The sequence below is a fragment of the Pseudophryne corroboree genome, chromosome 6 (genome assembly GCF_028390025.1).
Source record: "Pseudophryne corroboree isolate aPseCor3 chromosome 6, aPseCor3.hap2, whole genome shotgun sequence".
Taxonomy (NCBI): domain Eukaryota; kingdom Metazoa; phylum Chordata; class Amphibia; order Anura; family Myobatrachidae; genus Pseudophryne; species Pseudophryne corroboree.
In genome coordinates this window covers 97,942,589-97,967,647 of record NC_086449.1, presented here as the reverse complement: position 1 = coordinate 97,967,647, position 25,059 = coordinate 97,942,589, and the positions used below count along the sequence as shown (strand labels likewise).

The 25,059-nt window shown below is 45.6% G+C and overlaps 1 protein-coding gene and 2 non-coding genes across 6 annotated transcripts in view; 2 read left to right on the top strand and 1 right to left on the bottom strand.

The window, feature by feature from the left end:
* Nucleotides 1–6,141, bottom strand: part of LOC134936467 (hepatic lectin-like) — an 80,760-nt gene extending 74,619 nt beyond the window's left edge. For 3 of the 4 annotated variants that reach the window (XM_063931505.1, XM_063931506.1, XM_063931508.1), the window contains exon 1: nucleotides 4,354–4,525. In XM_063931505.1, coding sequence (XP_063787575.1) covers nucleotides 4,354–4,510 — 157 coding nt within the window. In that variant the 5' untranslated portion in view covers nucleotides 4,511–4,525. Of the gene's footprint in view, nucleotides 1–4,353; nucleotides 4,526–6,050 lie in introns of those variants that run through there. The other variant, XM_063931507.1, reaches the window with a different exon arrangement.
* A 3,007-nt stretch (nucleotides 6,142–9,148) lies between these two features.
* On the top strand, nucleotides 9,149–9,221 carry TRNAK-CUU (transfer RNA lysine (anticodon CUU)). The gene has a single exon. It is a non-coding gene; the product is annotated as a tRNA-Lys (tRNA).
* Nucleotides 9,222–19,919: 10,698 nt separating this feature from the next.
* TRNAK-CUU (transfer RNA lysine (anticodon CUU)) lies at nucleotides 19,920–19,992 on the top strand. The gene has a single exon. It is a non-coding gene; the product is annotated as a tRNA-Lys (tRNA).
* The last annotated feature ends 5,067 nt before the right edge of the window (nucleotides 19,993–25,059 follow it).

The window sequence follows — 25,059 nt, the reverse complement described above, 5'->3', positions numbered from 1 at the left end:
ATATAAAAATTACTAGGTATTTAGACCTAACTGCGCTCAACACCTAAGGTTGTATGCTTTTATGTGAATGAACAAGGTGAATGTACTATCCCTGTCAGGAGCGGTTGTTGGTGCGGGCAAGCAGTGCCTGCGCCCGGGCCGCTGCGGCCTGGGGGCGCAGCCGCAGTCACCCCGCAGGCACCGCCGCCTACCCGCACCCCGGCTGCAGCAGACGCAGTGGGCTGTGTGGGCGTCCGCTGCAGCCGGCTCCAGTGACAGACACTAGAGATCATTACTGACCTCTAGTGTCTGTGCGGCGCTGCTATGGGAGAGACGTCATGAAGTCTCTCCCATAGAGAGGAGCCGCGGGAGGCCAGACGGAGCAACAGCAGCAGCGGTCGGGAAGCAAGAGCGGGGCAGTGGTAAGTATTGTTTTTTTATTTTTTTGTGTGTGTTTGTAAGCAGCTACTGAGGGGCACAGAGACAGGGGGCACAACTACTGGGGGCAAAGCAACAGGGGGCACAGCAGAGGGCACAACTACTGGGGGGCACAACTACTGGGGGCAAATCTGAGGGCACAGCTACTGGGGGCATAGCTGCGGCCACACCCATCCCCTATGAAGTCACGCCCCTATTTTTTGACGCGTGCCTCCAGCGCGCACTAACTGTTTTGCCGCGGGGGGGAAGGGGGGGAGCGCCAGTGGAAGCTTTCGCACTGGGCACCACAAGGTGTAGAACCGGCCCTGATCCCTGTGTGTAATTAGGAAGGATACCAGTATGTAACTAAATACTTTTTTATTAATATGGCAAGATAGTTCCGTATATTTCAATACCAGGATGAATTAATAACAAATTACAAACAAGAAAAAGAATCGGTTTCATATGGGTGCACTCCGTCCCCTTAAATTTGATTACTGTTAAAATACATTTTATTATTTTAAAAACAGGTGTCAACAGAAAATACTCAATTAGAAGCCTGTATGGCCTATCAATTATATCATATATTTATTGTATCCTTAGCCTAAAATAGGCTGTTTGAGCAAAGTAAAGAAATTAGAAAAAGAGTGGTGAAATAAGTATATAAAAATGTGAATAAAGATTTGAAATTATTATCTGTGTCACGTCTATTATTTTTCTTTTTTCTTTTTTGTTACGAGTTCCCTTATGTATGCTACCAGTAAATTATATGCAAGGATTGATACATGTATTATGTTATATGTTGGGATTAATGATGCGTAATCCACAAACAGGAGAGTAAGTGTCTAGTTTGTGATATTATGTAACTCAAAGTGGTTACATTTTAGATGATGCTAGTTATTATGTATCCATAATGGCCGCTTTAACTTCCTAAATTATGGCTCATAAATCTAACCCCTAGTGGGTGTAGGTATTTTGCATATACTGGGTGTTAGCCTGCAGCTAAACAATATTAAAATACAATGGTTATAGTGGTTATGTTTGGGATTATAATCCTCAACCACAAATGCTGTAGATTTACACTTCTGGTATTGTTATATTCCCTTCTGGTATTGCATATGCCCTGAGGAAGCCCGACACCGGAACAAAATGCGCATTGGTGGACAGTGTGTCACGTCCCTAATGCATTATATATTTATCTAATCCCAGCACGAGTTATGGCTAACTGGTACTGCATGTGCCTCACCGACGTCTTTATCAAGACAACGGTGGAGACAGCCTTGTGGGATCGGAGCAATGTGCAGGAGGTCCGATCATAACGGTCCCATACAGCGGGGACGCCCGCCGAACTAAGTGCATGAAATACACATTTACATGAATGCTCTACCAGTAACAATAGTTATTTGCAACAAAACAAGAAATTATAAATTTTCTGGAATATAGTATTGTTTATTGATGCGGACTGTGGTAATTCACAATAAAGCTTGCACAGCACCTAACACGAATGACCAGTAAAGGCCAGTACTCACCAGCCAATGTGAGAGAGATGTGTACTGAGCGAACTGCTCAGCACACATCTCTCCCGCCGCTCAGCACAGCGCGATGTGTGCTGAGCGTGCGGGGTGAGACGGGGGGGCCGCTCATTTCACCCAGCACTGCAGGCCAATCTAGCACCAGCGATAGCGATGCGCGGGGCTGTGCATCGCTATAGGGGCTACACACGGAGCGATCCTGCTTAAAATCTAAGCAATCTAGTCAGATTGCTTACATTTTAAGCAGCGATCGTTCCGTGAGTACCCCCCTTTACATCAAATTAGATCTGTAGCAATATTACCTGCAAGCACAGGAATTTATGTGTAATAATATCATTACTATCATTACATGGTTGTAGGAATTTAACATGTAATATCACCGTCACTTCGTGGGGAATATAACAATACCAGAAGTATAAAAACTACAGCATTTGTGGTTGAGGATTATAATCCCAAACATAACCACTATAACATTGTATTTTAATATTGTTTAGCTGCAGGCTAACACCCAGTATATACAAAATACCTACACCCACTAGGGGTTGGATTTATGAGCCACAAGTTAGGAAGTTAAAGTGGCCATTATGGATACATAATAACTAGCATCATCTAAAATGTAACCACTTTGAGTTACATAATATCACAAACTAGACACTTACTCTCCTGTTTGTGGATTACGCATCATTAATCCCAACATATAACATAATACATGTATCAATCCTTGCATATAATTTACTGGTAGCATACATAAGGGAACTCGTAACAAAAAAGAAAAATAAGAGACGTGACATAGATAATAATTTTAAATCTTTATTCACATTTCTATATACTTCTTTCACCACTCTTTTTCTAATTTTTTTACTTCACTCAAACAGCCTATTTTAGGCTAAGGATACAATAAATATATGATATAATTGATAGGTCATACAGGCTTCTACTTGAGTATTTTCTGTTGATACCTGTTTTTAAAATAATAAAATGTATTTTAACAGTAATCAAATTTAAGGGGAAGGAGTGCACCCATATGAAACCGATTCTTTTTCTTGTTTGTAATTTATCATATTCTGATAATTGGTGGGTTGCACCCAAAACGGATAGTTTGATAAAATATCTAGACATAATTGTCCCAATTATTGAATCCAACGTTCCCTAGAAAGAATTATCTACACCCTGGTGCGGAAAACCCTTTTGTTTTTCTTGAATTAATAACAAGTGTGCATGCACAAATCAATGATAGTTCAACTAGAGGAGGATATTCCCTGAGTCCTCCGCTGTCAGGGCTGTTTCTAGCCAATTTGGCTCCCAGTGCGAGATTTAAAAATGCGCCCCCCCATGACATACAAAAAATGTGCCCCCCACACCTAGATAAAAAAAAAATAACTTGTGCGCCCACCCGGCAAGGGGGCGTGGCCTCATCTAAATGGATGTGACCTCGTCTGAAAAGACTACCTCACAATCCAGTTTTTGATCCTGCTCCAGCAGATCACGACCGGAAAAAAAATTCTACCATATTAAGCCCCACACAGTAATGCCCCCTGCACCATATTATGCCACACACCGCAGTGCCCTTGATACATTAAATCCCACACTACGGCAGGCAAGAGTCCCCATTTCACACATTATGGCAGGTGTCCCCATTTTACACAGAGAGAGAGAGAGAAAATACTTACAGAGGCGATTACCGCTCTTCGGCTCGCCTCACCAGTCGCTCCTCGCGCCGGCCTTTCCCTCTTCCTAACTTGGATCCCCCTATGTACTCCGCTCGGGGGGGGGGGGGGGGGAGTTTCGCGAAGTGACGGGGTTGCGTCGTGATGTAACGATGCAACCGCGTCATTCCGTGAAACTCCGCCCCCCTGAGCGAGCTACTCAGGGAGAAATAGGAGGGGGGAGCAGGGAGCTACAGTTAGTGCCGCGGCGGGCGCCCAGTGCGGTTGCACTGCTCGCCTGCCCCAAGAAACGTCCCTGTCCGCTGTTATTACTGTCAGTCTGATAAAAGTGCTGTATATATGAAAGATGTACTTTCTGTACAATAATGAACACGTCCTTGTAAATCCTGTTGTTTTATAAAAAATCTAAAATAGGTGATATTCTTTCACTCCTTAGACGATAATAGCTGGCAGTTAATGAAACAGAGAACGGCATCCCGTAACTCTGTGGTGTCCTTTTAACAAATGAAGTCCATGCGCTTACCATTACGGCCGTGTATATGAGAGGTCCGGGTGCGGGCAGACGTCAGGATTCTACAGGGGCTCCGGACTGGTTCAGCCTCAGGGGACGTGTAGGCTACCTCGGTTTGTCCTGGCACGGGACTTCCCGGGTGCCTTCTTTGTCTGCTGTGCTGGCCGTTTGTCTGGGGAGGGAATGTACTGATGTGGGCTCCAGAGAGCCCGTTAACAGACACGCCTCTCCACTAACAGATACTCACCTGCAGTCTCCCTTCCACTGCTCATCCGACCTTCTCCCTCTCCGATTCTGGTCACGTTGCTGCACACCCGGCGCTGGGGCTTTGAAGTTGCTCCTGTGTTACTTAGTACCACTTGTCTGTTTTTGTGTATATCTTTATCATAAGCGCGCAATCGCATTTAGTGCGGGTCGCAGATGGGGGCGGCGGCAGTTAGCATGCTGGGCGGCCTTGCTCTGCAATAGGCGGCCCCAAGCATACGAGGCAAACGATTGCTAATTCCACTAAAAAGCAGAAGTTGCAATCCTTACTGAATAGGGTCCTATATCGTTACATGCTTAAATTAACTAGTTCGTTACATCTTCCCGTCTGATATGCATGATGTGTTTATCAAATGATGAATTGTGTGTACACACTACATGCTGATCACGCAGAGTGGTTGTTGGTACCATGATTGCACAAAAACAGTGTAGTATGTACCCAGCTTAATTATATATATATATATATATATATATATATATATATACACATAGGCGTGCGCAGCACATTTCATTAGGGGGTGCACCGTCGGAGGGGTGTGTCTAGCACCTGCCTTTTGGGCGTGTCTAGCACCATCTATCGACGGTCAACGCAATATAAAATTTCCACCCTTGTACCAATCCTAATAAAGCAGATACATTGTCAGATGTTGTGGTGTGCACCAAACAAACACCCCTGATGGCACTGACTACAATTACACTGCTCCTCCTCAGCCTGGTCTGGCTCCCCCTCTCTTTTCCCTGCAAGCTGCAGCAGCTTACTTACAAGTCAGTCACTCACTGACAATGACAGTCGCAGACTGGTACTGCTGCTGCTGGAAAAACAGTGACGTGTCAATGCCGCTGCCAACCGCCTGTCAGTATTGAATTTGTCTTCCTAAGAGGAACGCTGGCTGCATACTGATCCTCATCAGTGGCTGCCGTTGTCATAGCATAGGAGAGAGGTGGGCATGTGGCGGGTGGGCGTGCAAGCAGCATGATGTCATCACATCACGCTGTTTTTGTACATGGAGGTGGAGCCGGGAGTTTGAAAGCCGGTGGCAGTGGCACCCTTGATTAACCCAGGCATCTGGTCAGTAATACAGTCCTGACAGGGTGCAGCGCAGAGGGGACAGTAATCAGCCAGCTCGGCGATCACTGCATCAAGCATGTGAGATCGGGGTGCCAGACATTAGGGGGTGCCTGTGCGCACCAGGCACCCCCCCTGCGCACACCTATGTATATACACGGCATATAATGAATTTGCCATAGGTTATAGACCATTCATGGCTGCAAATCATCAACGTTCATTGGCCATCTCCAGGTAAGAGAGTGAAGGGAGTTTTGTTTTAGGGTAAGCGGATGTTCAAGGGGTGGGGTGAGACCCTTAGACCTGGCATTCACTGGATCCAATATACTAGTAATATATGAAACAGTACAAGCAGACTGCTACATATATATATATATATATATATATATATATATAATCAAACCAAACAGCCAGTCTCATATAACGGCACTATTAAATTACATAGGTAGATTTTGCAGAGGTCATCACTTTACTAATGCTCCCCACACTTTCTGCTTTGATCTCCCTTCAATGATCTCCCAGAGCGGAGATGAGAATAGCAAGTTACTATGATTATTATAACAAGAAGCCTGTACAGGAAACAGGGGGAAAAGGTGAGGAAAGTAGAGCAATACCTGAGTAGTTTATCTTGTTGTTCAGCCTCTGGTGCTTTATAGTAAATTCTTCTGCTTCTGACTCCATGGCTAGAGATAAAATGATTGTTGTATCAGGTTATATATTGATGTTATACTCTAATTTGCTGAATCAGAGGAAATGACAATGAAAACATGTTTGTGTCTTTTTTTTGCTGAACGCAGTATGTTTTTTCCTGAAAAGTGTAGTCTGTATCAGCAGGCAGGAGGGGCGGATCTAGGGGGGTCATTCCGAGTTGATCGTAGCAGTGATAAATTTAGCACAGCTACGATCATGAACTCAGACATGCGGGGGGACGCCCAGCACAGGGTTAGTCCGCCCAGCATGTCAGTGCCGCCCCACGCACAAATACAAAAGCATCACACAGCAGCGATGCTCTTGTATTTGTGGAGTAACTCCCGGCCAGCGCAGCTCCTGCGGCTGGCCGGGAGTTGTGTGTCGCTACCGCTGACCGTAGCGGCTGCGTCCCAACAGTCTGGCCACTCCTGCGTTGGCCAGACCACGCCTACTAAACGGCGGCTTAACGCTGCCGTTCAGCCCCCACCTGCCCAGCGACTGCCTCTGTCTCAGAGGTGATCGCTAGGCAGCGACGACTGGCATGAGCAGTTCCGACCCGAACGCTGCGCTGCCACAAACTGCAGCGAGCGATCGGGTCGGAATGACCCCCTAGGTGCAGATAATTAGGACATTCCGAGTGCTGCTGTTGGTGCATAGTAACAGCCTATCACAGGGTACATTAGTGGAACGAGGAGAGGAGTGTGGTCTGGGTGTGTCTCCACTCACAGATTGCCCACACGCAGCTTTGGCATTTTGTTTTCTGTATTTCGTTTTGTTAGCTATCCTGTTATGTACTCAGTGTCGGACTGTGGCATGAAGGGCTCACCGGGGGAATTAATTTATAGGGGCCCCTACTTAGGTGCGTGGCCAGCCTACAAAAGGGGTGTGGCCAGCCTTCATAGAGGCTTGAAATACACAATAGACTTGTGCAGTGTAATGAAACATATCTATTATGTACAGAGGCGGATTGGGCATAGGGTTCACAGGGAAGATTCCCGGTGGGCTGACGCACCCGTGGGGCCTGTTTAGTTTGAGGACATGTGGTCCTTTTTATAGACATAATGAATAAGATGCTAAATAATTTGCATATATGAAAATGACTTTGCCACTTAGCCTGTGATTGCAGATGATCTAGTCTGTGTATGCTCTGTCTGCCTGCTTGGCTGACATATAAGATTGAGTGAATAGTGATTGGGATACGGTTTGTGTAATAAACAAGAAAATATATCTTTCTAAAGAATTATATAGTTTCCTAAATTCTGAAGGTGTATCATATAATGTGCTCATAACATTTAATTTTATTTCTTTTTAACTTCCCCCTTGATGCTGGACATGCCCACTATCTGGAAAGTCTTGGGGGGAGGGAGCTGCTACCATGGCCCATGGCTAGACCTTACACCTCTGGTGCTGCCCATGTGGGGCCACTAGTACAAATTTTTCCAGGGCCGCTTTTTGTTCCCAATCCGCCCCTGATTATGTATAATACAAGTGCACAGTCTGGAACCTGATACCTAGAGGAAGGAGTGGGGCCCCAGGCAGTGGGGCCCACCGGTGGTTTCCCCTGTACCCCTGTGGGCCAGTCCGACCCTGTATGTACTTATCACAGCATTTTAAGTACAACTTTTGACTGGGATTCGACCAGGAAAACCAGGGGAAAAAAACAGGTAGCGACCAGTAAATCTGAGTGTGAAAGTGGAAACACTGCATGGGGTGGACATACAATATCACCATACCTCCCAACTGTCCCAAATCAAGCGGGACAGTCCCGCTATGTGGAGACTGTCCCGCTGTCCCTCCCATGGGCAGCAGCGTCTTGCGGGTGGGGGAATTTGGGGAGGCTTTGATCACACGCTGCTTCGCACTGCTGCAACGGGGATTGGCGCCCTGCGTCAATATTGTGCAAAGGATCCATTCGCATGGGTGTTCATGAGGAGATTGACAGGAAGAGGGCGTCTCAGGGTGTCAACTGACCATTTTCAGGGAGTGTCTGGAAAAACGCAGGCATTTCCAAGGGTTTGCAGGGAGGGTGTCTGACGTCAATTCCGGCCCCGGACAGGCTAATGTGATCGCAGCGGCTGAGTAAGTCCTGGGTTACTCAGAAACTGCACAAAATCTGTTTGTACAGCTCTGCTACACATGCAGTCGCACACTTGCACAGCTAAAATACTCTGCCCCTGTAGGCGGCGACTATCTGATCGCAGGACTGCAAAAATGTCTGCCTAGATCTGAATTACTCCCTGTGTGTGGTGTGAAAGTGTTTCAGCTGATCAACCTGACACCAAGCGACTGGATCTCATGCAGTCTGCCCATTCATGTGTGTGCTCCAAATGGAAAGTGACCTCTTATTAGAATTTTTACTTCTAGACCACACGAGGACCCCTGTAGTGCAGCACCTAAGATCTTGGGGGTCATTCCGAGTTGATTGCTAGCTGCATTCGTTCGCTGTGCAGCGATCAGGCAAAAAAAGGCATTTCTGCGCATGCGTATGCGGCGCAATGCGCACGCGCGTCATACTATTGCAATGAACGATGTAGTTTCACACAAGGTCTAGCAAAGCTTTTCAGTCGCACTGCTGGCCGCAGAGTGATTGAGAGGAAGAGGGCATTTCTGGGTGTCAACTGACCATTTTCAGGGAGTGTTCGTAAAAACGCAGGCGTGCCAGTCAAAATGCAGGCGTGGCTGGGCGAACGCAGGGCGTGTTCGTGACATAAAAACAGGAACTGAATAGTCTCAAGTGATCGCAAGCACTGAGTAGGTATTGAGCTACTCTAAAACTGCACAAAAAAATGTTGCCGCCGCTCTGCGATTTTCGTTCGCACTTCTGCTAAGCTAAAATACACTACCAGTGGGAGGCGGCATAGCGTTTGCACGGCTGCAAAAAACTGCTAGCGAGCGAACAACTCGGAATGACCACCCTTTTTTGTTCATGCCAATGCTCTTGTTAAAAAATGTGTAAATCATGCACACAATATCCTCCACCCATATGTACCAAGAGCACATAACAGTAGATCAGCGTGCAGGGGCCCGGCTAGCTCAGTCGGTAGAGCATGAGACTCTTAATCTCAGGGTCGTGGGTTCGAGCCCCACGTTGGGCGTCTTCTTTTTAAGAGCATCAATAATATATACATAAATTATGTAATATCATTGGGTTCTGTATATTTGTCATATATTCACAATGCTGATATGTTCATAATGTAGACATTGACCACATCATCACAGATGTTATGTAGACATTGTTAGAATGTTGTCATACTGTCCCTAACGCTAATCCTAACCGTTATAGTAATGTCAACATATTGCCGGTATTGACATTAATAATGCAACAATTAAACCATGTCAACACCATTAATGTTGACAGCAGGAGGTCGACATTGATGAATGCCGACGTCTTAAACTGCGACATAGTGACTGAACTCGAGCAATCAGTAAATCATACAATTACACATAAAACAAACAAGTACAGGTGAGGTTTGCAAAAGGAGGAACAGGCATGAGGAGGGTAGAAAGGGGTTTGTAAAGTTTATGGGCAGATTTATCAAAGCTTGGAGAGAGATAAAGTACCAACCAATCAGCTCCTTCAAATTTTCAAACACAGCCTGTAAAATGATAGGAGCTGATTGGTTGGTGCTTTATCACTCTCCATTTAATCTCAATCCAAGCTTTGATAAATCTTCCCCTTACCATCTACTGGGCATTTAAAAGGTTTTATCACCTAATTTATTAATGATTGTTTATGTATTGCCATTTTTATTGACACTTTAATGGTAAACATGACAAATATCAGTTTGGGTATCATAGCCATTTGTCATTATACAGGTTGAGTATCCCATATCCAAATATTCCGAAATACGGAATATTCCGAAATACGGACTTTTTTGAGTGAGAGTGAGATAGTAAAACCTTTGTTTTTTGATGGCTCAGTGTACACAAACTTTGTTTAATACACAAAGTTATTAAAAAATATTGTATTAAATAACCTTCAGGCTGTGTGTATAAGGTGTATATGAAACATAAATGAATTGTGTGAATGTAGACACACTTTGTTTAATGCACAAAGTTATAAAAAAATATTGGCTAAAATAACCTTCAGGCTGTGTGTATAAGGTGTATATGTAACATAAATGCATTCTGTGCTTAGATTTAGGTCCCATCACCATGATATCTTATTATGGTATGCAATTATTCCAAAATACGGAGAAATCTGATATCCAAAATACCCCTGGTCCTAAGCATTTTGGATAAGGGATACTCAACCTGTACTGGGTCTGCGGGTAACACATTTTTTATTTTTGATTAAAACAGAGATGTAATTTTCAGCAATTTCACTTATTCTCTTTAAATCGAAATTCTGAATAATCCCACATGGTGATAATAACAGTATGCTGGATAATGAAAAGAAGCTGTATGAAAGACACCACTGGCGCTACACCTTAAAAATTACACCTAGTGTTTGCATAGGTGTTAATACACCCAATTAAATGGGGAAAAGAACACCCACTGGTATGGGGTAAATGACAATAAACAATTTATTTTCACATGAGTAAAATATACATTAAAAATCCATAATACGTGTGCAATTTGGCCAGGAATATCCAAGTAAAGTGACTCGCGCAAAAAATAGGAGATCTCTCACCATATATTGAAGCTGCGGTGGGCTAGCTTATGTTTAAGCAGATATGGTCCGATGCTGAATTGCCTAGGCACCACCGCAGTGAACTTATCAGCTAGGTGCCGGTGTGCGCACCTCTGTCCAAATTCCCCTGTCTAAAAAAGTAGGATTTCCACTGGGTGTCTGCCCATTCCTACCTCTTTTAATTTCGTCTCTACTTCTAAGGACCCCTCTTGATTGCCTGGGTTGTTCTCTAGAGTGATCTCTCATCCTATCATGGGGGTTATATGGAATTCTACCCCTTCCTCTATTCCTATCGAGGGATCCCTGGTCCCAATTGTTTGTATCTCCTTCAGATGGTTTTTCTCTATAATTCCTTTCCTTATTGGGATATTTTACCCTAGGATTTTTGTGGAGTTGATTATATTTTTTATAGGCAGGTGTAACCTTCCCAAAATTTAGATTTTGTTGATTCACTCTTTTCCACCATATTGGAGTCCATACTGGTTCCCTCATGGGCCTCTGCTCAATCTTTGATTCAGACACAGCAGCAACTTCCCCAGGTGCTTCTTTCGAATCTCTCAGGAATTTCCTCCTTTTTCTATTTTTTAATTCTTTAGTCTCTTTTTCTAATTTCAATAAAATATTTCTCTCTTTGACCTTTACTTCCTCTAAATCCAAAAATGGATCTACATGAGTTTTGGATATCTCAATTTCTCTATTGATTACCACGATATTCTCTTTTCTCTCTTTGATAATCAATTCTACCAATGATAGACCACAATGAGTAAGTATTTTATCCCATTCTTTAGAAAAAGACTAATTTTCATTCGAAAAGGAGGTTTTTTTTAATAAATCTTAAACCTCTGGGAATAAGGTGGTGGGATAGATAGTGTTCCAATGGGTAACTTCCCACCACAGTCTATTCTCTTTCAACATTATTTTTTCTAATTTATTGAGCAAAGTGGTAAGATGCTCATCTTCCACATTTATTTCCTCTATACATCCACTTAGGAAACCCTTGGATGTATTCCTCCTGGTTTCTCTAAAAGAAAACATCTCTGCTGCAACCTAACATGACCTAGTGTTTATAATAATAGAACCAAAACTTTTTGTTATAGAATCTCAGGTTATTGTTATACAATGTCAGGTTTTGTTATACAATCTCAGGTTATCTTTTTGTTATACAATCTCATGCCCGCACAGATCAGCTGTCAATCACTGCCGGCTGCCGCAGCATGTGTGCCGACCGCCCGTACACACATAGCGACGCGCCAATATATCGGTAGATATGTTGGCCGTCGGCTGTGCTGCGGGGCCGACGCGATACGTCTGTGAACGATGGAGTTCACAGACGTATCGCCCATACACACTGGCCGACGGACCCGCGATGTATCGGCCGTTCAAGAGAACGGCCAATATATCGGCAGGTGTGTACCCATCTTTAGCCAAATCACCCTGATGGAATGCTGTGAGGGAGTGTGGGAGCTGCTGATGCCCCCATTAGACATGCCTTGTTTCTCACAGTAAGTGGCATTTCACTCATGGAGAGACCAGTAAATCTGAGTGTGAAAGTGGAAACACTGCGTGGGGTGGACATACAGTATCTCTTAAGGCCCATACACACTTGCTGATAAAATGAGCGACAACGCTCATTTTCCCCCTTCCTAAGTGCTGTCGCTCAGTTTGTCGGTGTCACGATCCGGGTATCTGGACGCCATTTCTTACCCATCAGATGCCTCCTAAGGCTGGCTCAGCGCTCCAGGACCGGATCCCATCTGTTATCCTGATGTGTACATTCCTGTATCCTCTCCTGTCACTCTGGGACGCTGTCACAGTAAACGCCATATTACACCTGGCATGGCGTCTCCCGCGGCCTCCGCCGCCGTCCCTGAACTTCTGCATGCAGAGTGTCTGAGTGGCGATTACGTCAGCCGCGGCCTCCGCTGTGTCCGCGTGGTTGGATATGCATCTGTCAGCCTGGCGCCTCCTGTCTCCGGTGGCCGGCGCCGCCATTACTGTTTTCATTACCACATGGATTACAAACCAAACTTCCCTCCAAGTGTCTGCATGGGCGCAGCCATCTTGGATTCTGTCAGCTGATCATTTCCACCAATCTGTTCTCAGTATTGATAATCTGCATAATTGCCTAGCCAATCCCTTCCTTGCTGCAGGTATAAATACACTGTGCCTGAGCAAGGAAGGCGTCAGTGCTTTGGTTGTCAAACCTAGTTCCTGTTTGTCTCTCTCCTGTGATTGTCTTCCAGGTTCCAGCTCCTGTCTCAAGACTTCCACCATAGAGACCCGCACCAGCATTCCACCTGCGGTGTAGCCTGACTCTCCAATCCATTGTGGATTCATCTGTTTCCAGCTACAACATTACCTGCTTCCAGCTCAGCTTCCAGCAGAGTACAGCTTCCCTTAAAGGGCCGGTGTCCTTTCTACACTTTACCACTCTCCACCGGTATTATTATTTCTCCGCTCTCAAGTTCTACATTTCAGTTCATATTTCATCGCTCCCAAGTTCATTTATTATTTAACTGGTTCCAGCCAGTATCCACTCCGTGCTAACAACAGTCTGGTTCCAGCCAGTATCCACAGCAGCTGTTTTATCTTCAGCAACCCAGCTTTTCCTGGAACACCAGCTGGCACAATCCTGGGTTATCTCCATTGCTACAGTCGGGCCTGGTAAGGACTTTCCATCTAGAAGATCATAAGAACTATCTCACACTACCAGTGCCCTGTGGCTCCTGCCATCCTGTAGTACCCAGGAACTGTATTTATTCTTTGCTGACTTTTACGTTTTCTTTTACTGCTGCTGTGTTGCGGAGTTGTCATAATAAACATCATTGACTTTTATCCAAGTTGTCGTGGTCACGCCTTCGGGCAGTTATTATTCATGTTACTTACATGTCCAGGGGTCTGATACAACCTCCCAGGTTCCGGTACATCTCAGCCCCTACAACTGAGGCTGCCTCCCGTCAGCTCAGGCCCTCAGTTGTGACAGTAAGCACTGACCTAATGAATCCAGCCGGAGACCAGGATCAAGCGGCCAGGCCGATGCAAGAACTGGCAGCCCGACTAGAACATCAGGAGGCTGCACAGGGCCACATCATCCGCTGTCTCCAGGATCTCTCTACTCGGCTGGATGGGATTCAGACAACTCTCCGTGGATCAGGCGCGTCTGGTGCGTCAACCACAGTGACTCCAGCTATAACCCCACCCACCTTACCCATTTCTGCTCCACGTCTTCATCTTCCAACACCAGCAAAATTTGACGGATCTCCAAGATTCTGCAGGGGATTTCTCAACCAGTGTGAGATTCAGTTTGAGCTACAACCTGGCAATTTTCCCAGTGACCGTACAAAAATTGCCTACATTATTTCTCTTCTCAGTGGCTCAGCCCTTGATTGGGCATCACCGTTATGGGAGAGGTCCGACACCCTGCTATCTTCCTACACTGCCTTCGTGTCAACATTCAGGCGCATCTTCGACGAGCCAGGCCGGGTAACCTCAGCTTCATCCGAGATTCTCCGTTTACGCCAGGGGTCACGTACTGTAGGACAATATCTGATACAGTTCCAGATCCTGGCATCCGAACTGGCATGGAACGACGAGGCCCTGTATGCTGCATTCTGGCATGGCTTATCTGAGCGTATTAAAGATGAGTTAGCTACCAGAGACTTACCTTCTAAGTTAGATGAGCTAATCTCACTCTGCACGAAAGTTGATTTACGTTTCAGAGAGAGAGCAACTGAGCGTGGAAGATCATCTGCTCCAAAATCTTCTGCTCCTCCTCCTCGTCAACTGTCACCATCTAAGGATGAGCCCATGCAACTTGGCCGTTCCCGTTTAACTCCTGCTGAGCGCCGAAGACGTCTCTCCGAGTTTCTCTGTCTCTATTGTGCAGCTCCGTCTCACACCATTAATGCCTGTCCCAAACGTCCGGGAAACTCCAAATCCTAGCTCGCCAAGGAGAGGGCCGGCTAGGAGTAATGATCTCCTCTCCATCTCCTCAAGATTGTAATCTCCCAGTCTCGCTTCAAGTTGCTCAACGTTATCGGAACGTCATTGCCCTCCTTGATTCCGGAGCAGCTGGGAACTTTATTACCGAAGCCTATGTTAAACGGTGGTCCCTACCCACCGAGAGACTTCCTTCGTCCATTTCTTTAACTGCCGTGGATGGCAGCAAAATTTTTGATGCAGTTATTTCTTTAAGGACTCTACCAGTTCGTCTGAGAGTGGGAGTTCTTCATTCCGAACTTATTTCTTTTTTAGTGATTCCAAGAGCCACACATCCTGTGGTCCTGGGCCTTCCATGGCTCCGTCTTCACAATCCTACAATTGATTGGACGACTACGCAAATCCTGGCATGGGGTTCCTCCTGTGCTGAGACATGTTTGTTTAAAGTATTGCCTGTCTGTTCTTCCTCCCCCAGGTCGTCTGATGTTCCACCTCCTCCATATCAAGATTTCACGGATGTGTTCAGTAAAGCTTCTGCTGATATCCTTCCTCCTCATAGAGAATGGGACTGTCCGATTGATCTCGTTCCAGGGAAGGTTCCACCTCGAGGCCGAACTTATCCGTTGTCTCTGCCTGAGACGCATTCTATGGAGGAATATATTAAAGAGAACCTAGCAAAGGGGTTCATTCGACCTTCTTCTTCTCCAGCCGGCGCAGGCTTCTTTTTTGTAAAAAAGAAAGATGGTGGTCTGCGGCCGTGCATCGACTACAGAGGTTTGAATGACATTACCATCAAGAACCGTTATCCTTTACCCCTGATTACTGAGCTCTTTGACAGAGTTAGCGGAGCTACCATCTTTACAAAGCTGGACTTGCGAGGTGCATACAATCTCATCCGGATCCGTGAGGGTGACGAGTGGAAGACCGCCTTTAACACCCGTGACGGACATTATGAGTACCTCGTCATGCCCTTCGGATTGAGCAATGCTCCAGCTGTCTTCCAGCATTTTATCAATGAGATCTTCAGAGACATTCTATACCGTCATGTCGTGGTCTATCTAGACGACATCCTCATTTTTGCCAACGATTTAGAGGAACATCGTTTTTGGGTTAAAGAGGTTCTGTCCCGTCTCCGTGTCAATCATCTCTATTGCAAATTAGAAAAATGCGTCTTTGAAGTCAAGTCCATTCCGTTTCTAGGGTACATTGTGTCCGGTTCCGGACTAGAGATGGATCCTGAGAAACTACAAGCAATTCAAAATTGGCCGGTACCCTTAACCCTCAAAGGGGTCCAGAGGTTCTTAGGGTTCGCCAACTATTACCGAAAGTTTATACGAGACTTTTCCACCATTGTGGCGCCTATTACTGCTTTCACTAAGAAGGGTGCTAACCCGTCCAAGTGGTCTGAAGAAGCCATGCAAGCATTTCATCTTTTAAAACAAAGGTTCATCTCTGCGCCTGTTCTGAAACAGCCTGACATCGACTCTCCTTTCATCTTAGAGGTGGATGCCTCCTCCGTTGGAGTAGGAACGGTGTTATCTCAGAGGGCTAAAGATGGCCATTTACACCCTTGCAGTTTCTTCTCCCGGAAGTTCTCCCCAGCTGAGCGCAACTATGCCATTGGCGACCAGGAGTTGCTAGCCATCAAGCTCGCTCTAGAAGAGTGGAGGTATCTGTTGGAGGGAGCTTCTCATTCAATCACCATACTTACAGACCACAAGAACCTTTTATACCTGAAGGGCGCACAATGTCTCAACCCTCGTCAGGCCAGATGGGCACTTTTCTTTTCCAGGTTCGACTTTAAACTCCAGTTCTGTCCGGGCTCTCAGAATCGCAAGGCCGATGCCCTTTCCCGCTCATGGGAGCAAGAAAATGAGTCAGAGTCTTCAGACAAGCATCCTATTATAAATCCGTTGGCATTCTCCACGGTAGGGATGGACTCTACGCCCCCATCAGGGAAAAGTTTTGTGAAGCCGATGCTAAGGAAGAAGCTCATGCATTGGGCCCATGCTTCCCGTTTTGCCGGACATACAGGTATCCAAAAAACCCTGGAGTTTATCTCTAGGTCCTATTGGTGGCCAACTCTGAAAAAGGACGTCTTGGAGTTTATTGCATCTTGCCCAAAGTGTGCCCAACATAAAGTATCCCGCCAGTCGCCTGCGGGGCAACTGGTTCCACTATCCGTTCCCCGTCGACCATGGACCCACTTGTCGATGGATTTCATTACAGACTTACCTATCTGCAACAAGTTCAATACCATCTGGGTGGTAGTTGACCGGTTCACCAAGATGGCACACTTCATTCCTCTCACCGGTCTTCCGTCAGCTTCCAAGTTGGCTCAAGTATTCATACAAGAGATCTTCCGACTCCACGGTCTTCCTGAGGAAATTATCTCAGATCGAGGAGTTCAATTCACAGCCAAATTCTGGCGAAGTTTATGTCAAGTCCTCCAAGTCAAGCTAAAGTTTTCCACGGCTTACCATCCTCAGACCAATGGTCAAACCGAGAGGGTGAATCAGGACTTGGAGGCCTTCCTCCGCATCTATGTGTCCTCCTCTCAAGATGACTGGGTTCAATTACTTCCCTGGGCCGAGTTCTGTCATAACAACCAGTATCATTCTTCATCTGCTTCAACACCATTCTTCACTAACTTTGGATTCCACCCTAAAGTCCCTGAGTTCCAACCGCTTCCAGCAACTTCTGTTCCCGCAGTGGATATCACCTTGCATCAGTTTGCCAATATCTGGAAGAGCGTACGATCAGCTCTGCTCAAGGCATCGTTCAGGTACAAGAAGTTTGCGGATAAGAAGCGTCGAGCAGTTCCTGCTCTCAAGGTGGGTGATCGGGTATGGTTATCCACGAAGAATTTGAGGTTAAGAGTTCCCAGTATGAAGTTTGCACCTCGCTATATCGGTCCTTTCAAGATTGAACAAGTCATCAATCCTGTTGCTTACAGACTCCAGTTGCCTCCCTTCTTAAAAATACCCAGGACATTCCATGTTTCCCTGTTGAAACCGCTGATCTTGAATCGGTTTCATTCCTCACTTCCTCCAACTCCGAAAGTCCAAACTCAATGAGGCGTTGAGTATGAAGTGGCCAAGATCCTGGACTCACGTCACCGTTACGGTCAACTACAATATCTTATTGACTGGAAGGGTTATGGTCCTGAGGAACGTTCATGGACCAATGCTTCTGATGTCCATGCTCCTGCCTTGGTCCGGAGATTCCATTCCAAGTTTCCTCAAAAGCCAAAGAAGTGTCCTGGGGCCACTCCTAAAGGGGGGGGTGCTGTCACGATCCGGGTATCTGGACGCCATTTCTTACCCATCAGATGCCTCCTAAGGCTGGCTCAGCGCTCCAGGACCGGATCCCATCTGTTATCCTGATGTGTACATTCCTGTATCCTCTCCTGTCACTCTGGGACGCTGTCACAGTAAACGCCATATTACACCTGGCATGGCGTCTCCCGCGGCCTCCGCCGCCGTCCCTGAACTTCTGCATGCAGAGTGTCTGAGTGGCGATTACGTCAGCCGCGGCCTCCGCTGTGTCCGCGTGGTTGGATGTGCATCTGTCAGCCTGGCGCCTCCTGTCTCCGGTGGCCGGCGCCGCCATTACTGTTTTCATTACCACATGGATTACAAACCAAACTTCCCTCCAAGTGTCTGCATGGGCGCAGCCATCTTGGATTCTGTCAGCTGATCATTTCCACCAATCTGTTCTCAGTATTGATAATCTGCATAATTGCCTAGCCAATCCCTTCCTTGCTGCAGGTATAAATACACTGTGCCTGAGCAAGGAAGGCGTCAGTGCTTTGGTTGTCAAACCTAGTTCCTGTTTGTCTCTCTCCTGTGATTGTCTTCCAGGTTCCAGCTCCTGTCTCAAGACTTCCACCATAGAGACCCGCACCAGCATTCCACCTGCGGTGTAGCCTGACTCTCCAATCCATTGTGGATTCATCTGTTTCCAGCTACAACATTACCTGCTTCCAGCTCAGCTTCCAGCAGAGTACAGCTTCCCTTAAAGGGCCGGTGTCCTTTCTACACTTTACCACTCTCCACCGGTATTATTATTTCTCCGCTCTCAAGTTCTACATTTCAGTTCATATTTCATCGCTCCCAAGTTCATTTATTATTTAACTGGTTCCAGCCAGTATCCACTCCGTGCTAACAACAGTCTGGTTCCAGCCAGTATCCACAGCAGCTGTTTTATCTTCAGCAACCCAGCTTTTCCTGGAACACCAGCTGGCACAATCCTGGGTTATCTCCATTGCTACAGTCGGGCCTGGTAAGGACTTTCCATCTAGAAGATCATAAGAACTATCTCACACTACCAGTGCCCTGTGGCTCCTGCCATCCTGTAGTACCCAGGAACTGTATTTATTCTTTGCTGACTTTTACGTTTTCTTTTACTGCTGCTGTGTTGCGGAGTTGTCATAATAAACATCATTGACTTTTATCCAAGTTGTCGTGGTCACGCCTTCGGGCAGTTATTATTCATGTTACTTACATGTCCAGGGGTCTGATACAACCTCCCAGGTTCCGGTACATCTCAGCCCCTACAACTGAGGCTGCCTCCCGTCAGCTCAGGCCCTCAGTTGTGACAGTCGGTCAGTGTGTATGCTGCCAGCGACGAACGATGTGCGGACCCACGGGTCGGCAACGATCGTCGCTGTTGGCAGTGCATGCAAGCTCGATCTGGACTGTCGTCCAGGAGCTGCAGGCACGTCTGATGGCTGCGTGATGTCACTGAGCGATATGAGCGGTCATATCGCTCAGTGTGTATGGGCGGCCGCCGACTGCCTGGCCCGGCAGGGCAAACACTAGACGACGTTGCTCATAGAGCGACATCGTCTAGTGTGTATGGACCTTTAGAAAGAGCACGGCCATGAGCCAAAATAGGATACATAAAAGTCCTTAGAAACTTAGTACTCTGCCTGTGTGTGGTGTAAAAGTGATCCAGATGATCAACCCGACACCAAGCGACTGGATCTCGTGCAGTTTGGTCATTCATATGTGTGCTCCAAATTCAAAGTTACCTCTTATTTCAGTTATTTACTTCCAGATCACAGCAGAGCCCCTTTACTGCAGCACCAATATCTTCTCTTTTGTGACAGATTTTGGGTCATGCCAATGCTCTTGTTAAAAAATATGTGTAAATTGTACACACAATATCCTCCTCCCATATGTACCAAGAGCACATACCAGTAAAACAGTTGGTAGGTGCCTGGCTAGCTCAGTCGGTAGAGCATGAGACTCTTAATCTCAGGGTCGTGGGTTCGAGCCCCACGTTGGGCGTCTTCTTTTTAAGAGCATCAATAATATATACATAAATTATGTAATATCATTGGGTTCTGTATATTTGTCATATATTCACAATGCTGATATGTTCATAATGTAGACATTGACCACATCATCACAGATGTTATGTAGACATTGTTAGAATGTTGTCATACTGTCCCTAACGCTAATCCTAACCGTTATAGTAATGTCAACATATTGCCGGTGTTGACATTGATAATGCAACAATTAAACCATGTCAACACCATTAATGTTGACAGCAGGAGGTCGACATTGATTAATGCCGACGTCTTAAACTGCGACATAGTGACTGAACTCGAGCAATCAGTAAATCATACAATTACACATAAAACAAACAAGTACAGGTGAGGTTTGCAAAAGGAGGAACAGGCATGAGGAGGGTAGAAAGGGGTTTGTAAAGTTTATGGGCAGATTTATCAAAGCTTGGAGAGAGATAAAGTACCAACCAATCAGCTCCTTCAAATTTTCAAACACAGCCTGTAAAATGATAGGAGCTGATTGGTTGGTGCTTTATCACTCTCCATTTAATCTCAATCCAAGCTTTGATAAATCTTCCCCTTACCATCTACTGGGCATTTAAAAGGTTTTATCACCTAATTTATTAATGATTGTTTATGTATTGCCATTTTTATTGACACTTTAATGGTAAACATGACAAATATCAGTTTGGGTATCATAGCCATTTGTCATTATACAGGTTGAGTATCCCATATCCAAATATTCCGAAATACGGAATATTCCGAAATACGGACTTTTTTGAGTGAGAGTGAGATAGTAAAACCTTTGTTTTTTGATGGCTCAGTGTACACAAACTTTGTTTAATACACAAAGTTATTAAAAAATATTGTATTAAATAACCTTCAGGCTGTGTGTATAAGGTGTATATGAAACATAAATGAATTGTGTGAATGTAGACACACTTTGTTTAATGCACAAAGTTATAAAAAAATATTGGCTAAAATAACCTTCAGGCTGTGTGTATAAGGTGTATATGTAACATAAATGCATTCTGTGCTTAGATTTAGGTCCCATCACCATGATATCTCATTATGGTATGCAATTATTCCAAAATACGGAGAAATCTGATATCCAAAATACCCCTGGTCCTAAGCATTTTGGATAAGGGATACTCAACCTGTACTGGGTCTGCGGGTAACACATTTTTTATTTTTGATTAAAACAGAGATGTAATTTTCAGCAATTTCACTTATTCTCTTTAAATCGAAATTCTGAATAATCCCACATGGTGATAATAACAGTATGCTGGATAATGAAAAGAAGCTGTATGAAAGACACCACTGGCGCTACACCTTAAAAATTACACCTAGTGTTTGCATAGGTGTTAATACACCCAATTAAATGGGGAAAAGAACACCCACTGGTATGGGGTAAATGACAATAAACAATTTATTTTCACATGAGTAAAATATACATTAAAAATCCATAATACGTGTGCAATTTGGCCAGGAATATCCAAGTAAAGTGACTCGCGCAAAAAATAGGAGATCTCTCACCATATATTGAAGCTGCGGTGGGCTAGCTTATGTTTAAGCAGATATGGTCCGATGCTGAATTGCCTAGGCACCACCGCAGTGAACTTATCAGCTAGGTGCCGGTGTGCGCACCTCTGTCCAAATTCCCCTGTCTAAAAAAGTAGGATTTCCACTGGGTGTCTGCCCATTCCTACCTCTTTTAATTTCGTCTCTACTTCTAAGGACCCCTCTTGATTGCCTGGGTTGTTCTCTAGAGTGATCTCTCATCCTATCATGGGGGTTATATGGAATTCTACCCCTTCCTCTATTCCTATCGAGGGATCCCTGGTCCCAATTGTTTGTATCTCCTTCAGATGGTTTTTCTCTATAATTCCTTTCCTTATTGGGATATTTTACCCTAGGATTTTTGTGGAGTTGATTATATTTTTTATAGGCAGGTGTAACCTTCCCAAAATTTAGATTTTGTTGATTCACTCTTTTCCACCATATTGGAGTCCATACTGGTTCCCTCATGGGCCTCTGCTCAATCTTTGATTCAGACACAGCAGCAACTTCCCCAGGTGCTTCTTTCGAATCTCTCAGGAATTTCCTCCTTTTTCTATTTTTTAATTCTTTAGTCTCTTTTTCTAATTTCAATAAAATATTTCTCTCTTTGACCTTTACTTCCTCTAAATCCAAAAATGGATCTACATGAGTTTTGGATATCTCAATTTCTCTATTGATTACCACGATATTCTCTTTTCTCTCTTTGATAATCAATTCTACCAATGATAGACCACAATGAGTAAGTATTTTATCCCATTCTTTAGAAAAAGACTAATTTTCATTCGAAAAGGAGGTTTTTTTTAATAAATCTTAAACCTCTGGGAATAAGGTGGTGGGATAGATAGTGTTCCAATGGGTAACTTCCCACCACAGTCTATTCTCTTTCAACATTATTTTTTCTAATTTATTGAGCAAAGTGGTAAGATGCTCATTTTCCACATTTATTTCCTCTATACATCCACTTAGGAAACCCTTGGATGTATTCCTCCTGGTTTCTCTAAAAGAAAACATCTCTGCTGCAACCTAACATGACCTAGTGTTTATAATAATAGAACCAAAACTTTTTGTTATAGAATCTCAGGTTATTGTTATACAATGTCAGGTTTTGTTATACAATCTCAGGTTATCTTTTTGTTATACAATCTCATGCCCGCACAGATCAGCTGTCAATCACTGCCGGCTGCCGCAGCATGTGTGCCGACCGCCCGTACACACACAGCGACGCGCCAATATATCGGTAGATATGTTGGCCGTCGGCTGTGCTGCGGGGCCGACGCGATACGTCTGTGAACGATGGAGTTCACAGACGTATCGCCCATACACACTGGCCGACGGACCCGCGATGTATCGGCCGTTCAAGAGAACGGCCAATATATCGGCAGGTGTGTACCCATCTTTAGCCAAATCACCCTAATGGAGTGCTGTGAGGGAGTGTGGGAGCTGCTGATGCCCCCATTAGACATGCCTTGTTTCTCACAGTAAGTGGCATTTCACTCATGGAGAGACCAGTAAATCTGAGTGTGAAAGTGGAAACACTGCGTGGGGTGGACATACAGTATCTCTTAAGGCCCATACACACTTGCTGATAAAATGAGCGACAACGCTCATTTTCCCCCTTCCTAAGTGCTGTCGCTCAGTTTGTCGGTGTCACGATCCGGGTATCTGGACGCCATTTCTTACCCATCAGATGCCTCCTAAGGCTGGCTCAGCGCTCCAGGACCGGATCCCATCTGTTATCCTGATGTGTACATTCCTGTATCCTCTCCTGTCACTCTGGGACGCTGTCACAGTAAACGCCATATTACACCTGGCATGGCGTCTCCCGCGGCCTCCGCCGCCGTCCCTGAACTTCTGCATGCAGAGTGTCTGAGTGGCGATTACGTCAGCCGCGGCCTCCGCTGTGTCCGCGTGGTTGGATATGCATCTGTCAGCCTGGCGCCTCCTGTCTCCGGTGGCCGGCGCCGCCATTACTGTTTTCATTACCACATGGATTACAAACCAAACTTCCCTCCAAGTGTCTGCATGGGCGCAGCCATCTTGGATTCTGTCAGCTGATCATTTCCACCAATCTGTTCTCAGTATTGATAATCTGCATAATTGCCTAGCCAATCCCTTCCTTGCTGCAGGTATAAATACACTGTGCCTGAGCAAGGAAGGCGTCAGTGCTTTGGTTGTCAAACCTAGTTCCTGTTTGTCTCTCTCCTGTGATTGTCTTCCAGGTTCCAGCTCCTGTCTCAAGACTTCCACCATAGAGACCCGCACCAGCATTCCACCTGCGGTGTAGCCTGACTCTCCAATCCATTGTGGATTCATCTGTTTCCAGCTACAACAGTACCTGCTTCCAGCTCAGCTTCCAGCAGAGTACAGCTTCCCTTAAAGGGCCGGTGTCCTTTCTACACTTTACCACTCTCCACCGGTATTATTATTTCTCCGCTCTCAAGTTCTACATTTCAGTTCATATTTCATCGCTCCCAAGTTCATTTATTATTTAACTGGTTCCAGCCAGTATCCACTCCGTGCTAACAACAGTCTGGTTCCAGCCAGTATCCACAGCAGCTGTTTTATCTTCAGCAACCCAGCTTTTCCTGGAACACCAGCTGGCACAATCCTGGGTTATCTCCATTGCTACAGTCGGGCCTGGTAAGGACTTTCCATCTAGAAGATCATAAGAACTATCTCACACTACCAGTGCCCTGTGGCTCCTGCCATCCTGTAGTACCCAGGAACTGTATTTATTCTTTGCTGACTTTTACGTTTTCTTTTACTGCTGCTGTGTTGCGGAGTTGTCATAATAAACATCATTGACTTTTATCCAAGTTGTCGTGGTCACGCCTTCGGGCAGTTATTATTCATGTTACTTACATGTCCAGGGGTCTGATACAACCTCCCAGGTTCCGGTACATCTCAGCCCCTACAACTGAGGCTGCCTCCCGTCAGCTCAGGCCCTCAGTTGTGACAGTAAGCACTGACCTAATGAATCCAGCCGGAGACCAGGATCAAGCGGCCAGGCCGATGCAAGAACTGGCAGCCCGACTAGAACATCAGGAGGCTGCACAGGGCCACATCATCCGCTGTCTCCAGGATCTCTCTACTCGGCTGGATGGGATTCAGACAACTCTCCGTGGATCAGGCGCGTCTGGTGCGTCAACCACAGTGACTCCAGCTATAACCCCACCCACCTTACCCATTTCTGCTCCACGTCTTCATCTTCCAACACCAGCAAAATTTGACGGATCTCCAAGATTCTGCAGGGGATTTCTCAACCAGTGTGAGATTCAGTTTGAGCTACAACCTGGCAATTTTCCCAGTGACCGTACAAAAATTGCCTACATTATTTCTCTTCTCAGTGGCTCAGCCCTTGATTGGGCATCACCGTTATGGGAGAGGTCCGACACCCTGCTATCTTCCTACACTGCCTTCGTGTCAACATTCAGGCGCATCTTCGACGAGCCAGGCCGGGTAACCTCAGCTTCATCCGAGATTCTCCGTTTACGCCAGGGGTCAC